This window comes from Sebastes umbrosus, chromosome 3 (genome assembly GCF_015220745.1).
Source record: "Sebastes umbrosus isolate fSebUmb1 chromosome 3, fSebUmb1.pri, whole genome shotgun sequence".
Taxonomy (NCBI): Eukaryota; Metazoa; Chordata; class Actinopteri; order Perciformes; family Sebastidae; genus Sebastes; species Sebastes umbrosus.
Genome location: NC_051271.1, coordinates 19,957,160 through 19,967,578, shown reverse-complemented (window position 1 = coordinate 19,967,578; position 10,419 = coordinate 19,957,160). Strand labels below are relative to the sequence as shown.

The window sequence follows — 10,419 nt, the reverse complement described above, 5'->3', positions numbered from 1 at the left end:
GAACATATTCACATTTATGAAGCTGGAATCAGAAAATTTAGACTTTTTGGCTTTAAAAAAATGACTCAACCCGATTAATCGTTTATCAAAATAGTTGGCGATTAATAGTTGACAACTAATCGATTCATCATTGCAGCTCTAATTGGATTGTATTTTATTGTGTAGAGGTTACTGTTGTTTCTACTCTCTGTATATCCAAAGGAATAAAACTATAATTACATTAAGCCATGCATACACTTTGCATTATGTAATATTAACACCCAGTCAAATGGCGATATGCGGTAATTGCAGGTGTGTTTTTGGATCTCACTTTCCAGAGAGCGCCGCTTGTGATTTTTCCCGGGAATGTTGCCACAGACACCCAGTTTGTAATACTGCAAATAGCTTTCATCAGTGGGCCATAGACTCACTCACCCCTGTGTTACCTCATTGAGCGATAGATGGTGACTTAACAGAATCTTCGAGATTATCACGTTAATAAAACACACTTTATTAATATGGGTTCTCATTTAAATGGCCTTATTATTATACTCTATTCCCTTGTGCGATAACACAGCAGTTAGAACATGAGGTTATAAATAGAGATTTGTATTTTAATTAAATTGGAAACAGGCTATAATTAAATTATGATTTATGTGACGATTATTTATCAATTGTTTCCCGTATTCCTCATCTAGACCGCAATCAGGTCAGATGCGTTTTTCACTCCCACATCTCACACAACAGATACGCTCTCATTTGAATCTATGAAGCTGTCTGCACCAGCTCCATGCACGCTCCTTTATTGCTGTTTATTTATTGATTCTGTATTGTGTAATCCTAATCTTAAAGTGTAAAGAACTTTGAGAAGTGGTATACAAATGAAGTTTTCTTTAAGAATTTTGTCATCTCCTCTCTCAAACTTTATCAGAGTCCCTAGGATTATTATGATGGGGAAACGGGAAACCTGCACACTGCACAGAAAGTTTGCTGCTTGACTCTTTGACAGAACCGATATAGACGGTGTGAACACTGTCGTTATGCAAGTGCAACGCTGGCGTGGCGTTTGTGGTCTCGACAAGGGGGTTAGCTTGGGTGTTGCCAAGCAAAAAATGTTGGGTGGTTTATATGATAGCAGAAGTGGCCAAACACACAGAGCTAACCTTTGTGCTGATGTAACTCAAAGCTCTTTCATAATCTTCCTTATGTCCTTATTTGTATATGTGGTTTTATTTATTACACTGCGGCCTTTCTCAGATTAAAAATGAGGATCTTGTATCTGTTTCTCATCGGTTGACAAAGGCAAATTCCTCTTATAGCTTTTGAATATTGACAGAATGCAAAACACTAGTTATTCAGTGACTCACGACTTGTTACAGTGACCCAATTACTAGGCTAATCTCCAACTTGTAAACACTGACACATGATGGATTAAAGTTTCATCTAACATTCAGTTAAATACAAATATATAAATATGTAAATTTGTTTCCTACATATTAAATGTGACTTAAATAATTAAGCTGTTTGTTTACATTAATTGCTGTGTTACACTGGATTCAGTGTAAGAAGAGGAATATTCTTATTTGGTGTTTTATATGTAACCTTAAAGTCATAATCATTTGGATAGATGCTACTTGCATAATGTGACATCATGTAAAATGAACAGTTTGACCTTAACTGCCCACTTCAGTTTTGATGGGCAGCAGTAAGATTTTTAATCTAATAGAGGTTCCTTAGATGCCTCATGAATTACCTAACCCCTAGATAATTGTGTATTAACAATATGGTGCCCTTTAAAAGTTGCTAAACCCCCCGTTTCTCAGCTTGCCGTGGTGCTCCATGGGTAAAGGTTGCGTTTAGAGCCCGTTATTTATGATGCTGTTCTTTCTGTCTTTACAGGCCGCTGTGGCTGCCAAGAGCTGAAACCATATATATACACAACCCCAGCCAGGAAGTCCCTGTGACACTGCTGTCAATGTTTACATCCAGCAGGCATTTTTACATACCTTTCTTTCACAGAAGAGTAAGTGTACAGACCTTACAGTTATAAAGATAAACATTCCAAATGTGCCCCAGTTTATTTCCTGTTGCAGTGTGTGTTATTGATATCAGCTGACGGGAAGTAAAAATGGACCCTTGCTGTTGCCTAGCAATGCAATTCCATTGAAATGGTCTATGTGTGTGTCTATGGTCGCGTCTGAAATTCCATACTAACATGCTCTTTAGTACGCTAATACAGTATATGAGATTTTTTAGGATGTCCGAAACCTAAGTATGGAACCAATAGTACTTGAATTGCATACTATTTCCGGTGAAATATTACAGAATACAAACACTTGACACTACGACGGCATAAATATCCCACAATGCAATGCGGCAGTGATGACAACTTTCATAACAGATGTTGACAGACAGCTCTATAACATCAATAACACTTTAATTTAACTGTAGTATAAGATTTTACTTTGCTAGGCGTAATATATATTTTACATTAATTCAGACTTCGATTCTCACAAAACGTCGTTTTTGTCACATGAGGTTGGCACGGGTTACCATGGTTACACGCCTCCAACCGGCAAGGAGGCTCTCAGGAAGTGACGACGTAAATTACAGCTCAGTACATCCGAAAAGATACATACTACCGTTTATTCACACAAAACTATGTTTAACAATCATACACATATTGAGTATGTAGTGCATAGTATGCAATTTCGGACAAAGCGTATGTGTATGTGTAAACCTTTTGCTACACTATACTATATTCACAAGTAATAATGTTAAGTATTAATTCTCAATTGTGTGTCTTGTTCTTTGTAGAAATGTCTGAAATAATGTGTTCTATAATCATGTTTCCTCTCTGTCTTAGGTGATCCCACCCAGAGGGAAGGCATCTTTTAAACTAATTTTCCTCCCGTCTGAGGAGGGCAATGTAGAAAACACATTATTTATAAACACATCGGCCCATGGGCTGCTCTCATACCAGGTCAGTTCTATTAATACACCTCCTGCTGTATAGTCTCAGTTGATAATGTGGTGAAATCCCACATCGTAAGGAGAGTGGAGCTCCTTTTCCCTCAACTTTTGTCTCCAGATAGACTGCAAGATGCCCCACATGTTGGATTTGTTACCACAATGTCCTTGCTATGACAGAGTTTACAAAACAAACTTTAATCATATCAAACTTTGTTTGTGATCCAAAATCGCATCCGACCAGACTGCTGGTTTAAGACTGCTGCTCTGAACATAGCTGGCATCCACCATGTTTGTTTTCACTTTTCATCCCGCATGCAAATACTCATAAACAACGGAAGTCAAAAACACTATTGTTTATTCTAATAGAAAATCATGTAAACTAACTTTTTCAAAACCGCCCTAGACCTCACATTGCATGATTAGGACCTGCAAAGTAAATACTGTCACAAGTAGATCACCGTTAAACTAGGAGGCACTATGCGGAAAAGGGTTTCACACAACCGCTGCTTTTGTTCTTCCAGCTTTTATTATGACATTGTAAATGTTTTTACTTCACCTTAGTAGACCCAAGTAGAATAATAAGAATACAGTCTGGAGATGTGCATTCACATACTTCAAACTGCTGTATCCTCTGGGCTTACTTGCACTCCAGTCCCTGAGTCTGCCTTGTTATTCCACCCTAACTGGTTGTGCTACCACTTTAGGTTTGTCTGACCTCCGTGTTCTTTAATTGTACAGGCTTTGGTCACTGCTTATAGATAGTTATGTCTTTCAAATTTCCTAAGTTTGTAATGTGCATGTTCATAAGGAGCAGATGCAATGTTTGGTTTGGGAAAACTGGACTTCTGTGACAAAATTCAGCTGTTAGTCTAAGCACATAAGAATACTATAGAGATTTATTCCAAATACATTAGAAATGGGTATTATGTTGTAGTTGTGAGTTTTGGCCGTCTCACATTCAATCTGCACCATAGTGTTTCTCACATGTAGCTAGCAAACACGCCCAGACAAGCAGACACTTGAACTCCCATGCTCTGCCTCCAACAGTGCCACTCCCTTCACGTGCCTCAAAGACATGTAAATGTTTTAGTCATCTGCTTGTTTTTTTAGGTTGCCAATGAGGCCAACAACACAAATCTTTGATGTGCATTTTACTCAAACATATATCTGTCAACTTAATTGCACAGTCATTATCTTTCCTTCCATTCTCTGTTCTGTACAATCAAAATAATGGTGCCATAAACAGATGTTGTAATATAGCTTGAATTGTGTTTCGTGCTCAGTGATATGCTGGGACACATGCCAATGACTGTAAAATGATAAACAACAGCTAACTGAATAGCAAACAATAGTTTTAGGGGTTTAAAGCTGCAGTGTGTAACTTTGAACAACTATAATAAAACATTTTTTTTTTTATAAAACTGTCACTATATCCTGACAGTAGTGCATGAGACAGATAATCTGTGAAAGCAAAATCATGTTCCTCTGCCTCCTCCTAGTGCTCCTAATGGCATTTGCAAAATTTTACCACGCCCGAAGAAAAACAACCAATCAGAGCCAAACAGTCTCTAAAGCAGCTGTCAATCACGTGTTGTAAAACTCGCGAACTCCGATGAAACGGTCAAACTAGGCAGCGCTGATCAAATATGAATTAATATTGTGTTACTGTAATGCCTATTTCTCTCTTCAAATGTTTTCAGAAACATCTTGTAATACTGTTTAGCTGTAAAATGAGAAAGTTTGCTCCGGCCGGTGGGCGGTGCTTGGTATTGGCTCGACTGTTTTCAACATAGCGGCAGGGTCACAAACATTCAGGACACAGAGGAACATGATTTTTTTCACAGATTATCTGTCTCATGCACTACTGTCAGGATACAGTGACTGTTTTATAAAAAATAACTTTTTATCGTATTTGCTCAAAGTTACCGGCTGCAGCTTTAATGTCTGTCGTGTATTCTTTATTCAGCTTAAATGCAGGCCAGTTAATATCTTGAATAGAGTTAATATGGTTCTTTATCACCACGCTGTGACATGCTAGTGTTACAGTGTGCAAAACTATATCTTCTATATTTCTCCCACTTCACGTAGCCTTTGTAAGTCCTTCAAACTACACCATCTTTTTGTATTTGGTTTCTTATTTTCCTCAGGAAGCAGATGAAAAACAGTTGAATACAAATGTTTTTGTTTAGAAAATGTAACACCCTTTGTACTGCTCCAGAAGTTCAGTTCAGATCCACTAAACCTCTGTTTTTGCTTGTTCACTGCCTGGCTTTAATATAATTTGCATGGTGTCTTTTTTCTAAACATGAGTTGTTCCTTTTGCAGGTTTTTGGTGTGGGAGTTCACCAGGGTTCATTAAAGTCTGTCCAAAGAAAGGATAGTCTGCTAGTGTTCCCTCACATCCAGAGCATTAAGCTGACCCAAACTCAGGTATGTGTTTAAATGTCTGTTTGTTTGTGCTGGCCATTTATAGTAGTGACTAACAGCTCATCATTGGAAACAGCTGATTTCCCCTTTCCTGCCTGCCCTGATAAACAGACGCCTGCATACTAACACACAGAGGCTTTGTGACACACACTGACAAGCTGACGGATTGTCACCAAACAATCACTTTTTTTTTCATGCTTAAAAATGCCAATGTTTGCTTGTAGAGTATAACCGCAAACTATCCATTTAAAATGACACATGCTTTGTACAGTCATTCATTTGTGCACGTCTCAAAGCCATGCAAGAACACCAAAAACCAATGACAAATTAGTGCATGGTTTTAGAAGCATTGAAAGTGTGAGAAGCTGACTGAAAGGAGTCCTCGCCTCCACAACAGGAAGTAGGGTGACAGTTGCAAAATGTCAGCTTGGCCAAGTGAGACTTTAGCTCCCATAATCACTCAGACTGCTGCTTATGCTGAATGCAATGTCCTCTCAGCAAGCTCCCCATGTTCCAACATATAGTTAACAAAACCACCTATAGAGTATACTTATCATCATCAAGTCAGTTTTTTTCTGTCTTTTTTGTAACCATCAATACTAAATGGTAAATTGATAGTTAATTAAACTTAGTTAATAGTTATTTTACTGTAAACAAACAATGTAATAATGTTTACTAATTATTAGTAATACTATAATTTCTGTTATTTTATCATTAGCTTAATAGTGTAATATAGCTGATAAGAGATGATAATTACGTTCTGATTACATTAGTAAACTATTAACGGTTTATTGTCGCACACATTATAACATTTTATACACTATATTAAGTATTTGTTAATGATTACCAAATTATTTGTAAACCTACAAACATGACATAGATAGATGGACCAGAAACCAACTATTAACCATCGACAAAAATATTAACTATCTATCTAAATATTGTTTATAGATGCTAGATGAGGTATTTATTAACCATTTATAATCATCAGTTACAACTTTATAATAGCCATCCAAATAATGTTTATAGACGGTTTACAAAAAAAAAATATTAACCATTAACAAAGTGTTACAAATATCTATCTATGTAATATTTATATATGTTTTACAAACAGTTCCTTCAAGGTCAATCATTAACAAATACTTACATATATATATAAAGTATATAAAATGTTATATTGTGTGTAACAATAAACTGTTATATAATGTGTGACTGGTGAATCCGTAATAACCAAAGTCACACAATAACACTGTGGTTAGTTTGGATTCACCAAAGTCACACATTTGCACAAATAAACAAACCGTTCGAGGCAGCGATAGACCGGGAACTCCCGTGTTCTGCGAGGTAAAATTACAGTTTTTTTTCAATGAAGTCTGGTTGCTTTGGCAGGAGCATAGATAGCGGCTTCAGTTCCCCATCGGAAACATAGACTATATAGCTGTCTCACGGCAAGGTGGTGAAAATATTCTAAATATGGCATACACTTAAACTGATATTGATTATCTTAGGTGAACCTTTTTTAGGTGGATAAAATATGTTTTGCTGCCGGCCCCGTCCACAGCAGTACATTGCTTTGGTTCTGTGTGGTAACTCCTGTCTGCTACTCCAAACGGGGGGCATGCAGAACGTTATCTACTCTAGATAATTCATGGACTATGGATATGTAATTCATATAACCCCACTTCAAAACACCCAAACTATCCCTTTAACAATCACATACCCTTAGTGCTATTCATTTTGCTACTACTAGATGTCGATGGTGTAGAGAGTTTAGTGTTATATCTGACAGCCTGTCATATACAGGTTTAAATGCAGCTGTACCTTGTGTGGATTCAATATACCCCCATTGCAAGGTCCACCATGATCAGCATTGGAATTAATGATTTCCTGGACAATGTTTAAACCACGTTTATAGATTGCAGGAGTTCACAATTACAGAGTGTTCAGTTGTTCAGTTGTCTGTGTTTGCATATCTGCTGTGAGTGTAAACAGACAGTTCCACACAGTTCCTTTTAATGTGTTCAATAAGTGACCAAAGCTTCTCTGTTGAAGTATTGAATTTCTTTAATGTGTAGTGCATGGCTAGCACCACTAGAGTTCAGTCATGTATGGCCTTGCAGTAGCCACTGATCATTGAAGGCCTTGTGTATATAAAAGAAAAAGATGACCCAACTTGCTGATGTTTCTATATATTCTTTAATGCTTATTTTCATCTTTTAACCCCCTGATTACATGGTCTGTGTCTCCTGCAGGAAGATGCCTCCAACATCACTATACTGGGTCTACTCCTGGAGTGCAGCTTACCGAAGAGTTTGTTCAACAATCCTCAGGTACTTATTTAAACATGTTCTAAGATGTATTAAAGTACTCTGGACTTACTGTTTGTGTCTTAGGGTGCTTTCACAAGCCAACATTTAGTCCATTTTACTCAAACTCTGGTGCGGTTCAACCTCTGGTGCGGTTCGTTTGGGTAGTTGTGAACGCAGTTATCGTAATCTGATGCGGACCTAAACAACAAAGAGCGAGCGAGAGGTGGTCTCGGACCATTTCCAAGCGAACCCTAGTGCGGTTTGATTGCAGTAAGAAGATAATCCAACCCAATTGCAGGAATTGAACCAAAACACAGGGGGGTTACGGGCTGCCTGTGCGGGCATTTGTTGAGATTGACACAGGTAAACGACAGATAAATTCATTCCTTTGTACACGCCCCTCAGCAAATTATTATTATTTTGTATTATTTAGCCCGCTTTAATTTGTGCACTGTGAAACAGAACCAGATTAAATAGAAAACAAACCAAACGTATCAATATAAATCTGATTCAAACTAACCAAACAGACTATGGCTTGTGGCACCCTTATGTGTTTTCCACCATAAAGGTCAAATTAAATTACTATTATTATTAGAAATAAATTATTTCTTACAGTTACATCTACTCCTATGAATAAGCAATTATTTATCATTTCAAAAGTTTAGCTGCTGGACACAATATGTCTCCTACTTTACTGTAAAGTCAGTTCTCAGTGTTTGTGCACCTCAAGTTTCCACATCACATTTGTGAAAGTTGCATACTTGACCGCGATTGGATTACAAACTCGTTGTGATGTCACAGAGACAGAGATGAACTATTTTACCCAGGTACTCTACAGGCTTGTAACAACACTAATTTTTTTAATTTCTCTGAATTACCCTTGTTAATAAAAATATTCTTGAGTTTGCGAGCAGTCAGAGCACGAGAAGGAAGGGCGTATGGTAGACTCTGAGGAAAAACACACAGGAGTACAAAGGAGAGCATTTAACCGAGTACTTTTTTGTTGCCGTTTTTAGCTTGTTCCTACTTTGCAGTGAGTAGTGAGTCTTTCTCGCTGCTCTCGTCTCGCCCACTCCTCTGAGCAGAAGGCCAGCTAGCCTAAAACTTAAACAGACAGCCGGGCTTGTCATCGGAGCGCCTTCTGTTTCCTCCAGAACCCCCGAGGAGGGTGAGATCTCTTGCCAGACTTTTAATTGCTTTCTCAAGAGACTCTATAATTAACGCAGGGCTCCCAGTGTTCATGTGGCGCAATACACATGACGCAAGAGGAGTCTGCAGACGGGCTTACTATATTGTCATAATTACACAAACTGAAATCATCCTGGCGTTGTGTTTCGCGAGCGTCCCAGCTGTGACCTTTGGCTCTTATCCAAGATCAACACCTGCTCCTCCGTTCTTCTTCAAGACGTCGCTAACGTAAACGAGAACTGCCATTTGGTCAGCGTCGATACTGCTCGCAGATTAAATGAGCCTCACAGGATGTTAGCAGTAGGCTCGGTTTCAAGGGATTAGGTTTGCTATTGCATCCTTGAGCCCCGGTGGCAGCGAGGCGGGGCATCTGTCTGCAGGTCGTCAAGCGCTGATTCACCCACGAGACAAGTTTGCAGTGAGATTTTCACTTTCCTAGTACTGACGTGCGAGATTCAAGAGGGTGTTAGTCACAGGGTGGGGGGTAGTAGTAAGTCACTGCCTGCTTGTTTCTGTTCGTCAGTGTACGGAAAGTATCTGGTTACCCTGATGTCACAGCGGAGAAAAAATAATGCACTTTTCCATCACCATTTGTTTTCTTTCCTCCATCGCCTCAACAAGTCGTTCATTAGTAAAATTCATACATTCTTTTTCTCTTAAGCATCCAAATTGCCTGATTCTTTTTTTATATTTGTAAGTTTCTGCTCCTATTTACTGAATTTTTTTAATTATTATCATGCTTGTCCTTCTGTTTGGTGCGTGACTGGTATGTCTTTCCTGTCCCGTTCAAGGGGTCCTGCCTCCAGAGCGAGGAGCGCCTCAGTCTGCAGATTAATCTGTCGGCGCGTGGCGACCGGCCCACTGACCTGGACAAGCTCAAGCCTTACGTCATTGAGCACATTTTGGTGCTGCTGATGGCCCCCACTGCTGGACAGGCTGCAGTAGGTGAGTTTGCTGACCTTGTCTGACCCGAAGTCTGGAGGCAAATTAGCTGTGGGAATGTGACAGCGTTGATACTGACTGACACTAGTGTATTGCTGCTTCTTCAACCTCAACTCAAATTACTTCAGGAAATGTCTCATCTTTTAGACCAGTTTCTGTGGTGGACCGCTATTGAAGCAAAAGGTTGAACTCGTGTTTATATTTTTACGCTAGAGGTAGATTTAATGAGGCTCTCTGCAATTTCACGTGGCTGCTTTTCTCTTGAATCTCGTTTACTTAGACTCTGGGGAAAAGATAAGTTATTGTTGATGATTCTGCTGCTGTCAGATGACAGAAATATAAGAAAACATCGGTTCTGCTTTGCTGGGCTCACTGTCCAGAGTAATACAGAGGCTAAAGGTCAAATGTAATCAGCTGCATCGGTGTTCAATTACTGTATATAGTTTTATCGCTCACACAGGCTTTGTCTTTGTTATTAAACCACATCAGCAAACCAAATTTGTGTTTCCAGTCACGGTGTCACAGTTTTTACATACATTATTAGACTATTTCTGTCAGCAGCAGACTGACTTGGTCTATAGTCTCGTTATAACTTTTTTTC

General features: G+C 38.7%; 1 protein-coding gene across 2 annotated transcripts in view; it reads left to right on the top strand.

The window, feature by feature from the left end:
* The window catches only part of tmem131l (transmembrane 131 like), a 41,970-nt gene that overhangs the window by 16,725 nt on the left and 14,826 nt on the right, over positions 1-10,419 (top strand). For both annotated transcript variants that reach the window (XM_037764730.1, XM_037764728.1), the window contains exons 5-9: positions 1,879-2,002; positions 2,846-2,962; positions 5,278-5,382; positions 7,632-7,709; positions 9,668-9,821. In XM_037764730.1, the coding sequence (XP_037620658.1) occupies positions 1,879-2,002; positions 2,846-2,962; positions 5,278-5,382; positions 7,632-7,709; positions 9,668-9,821 (578 nt within the window). The remainder of the gene's footprint in view (positions 1-1,878; positions 2,003-2,845; positions 2,963-5,277; positions 5,383-7,631; positions 7,710-9,667; positions 9,822-10,419) is intronic.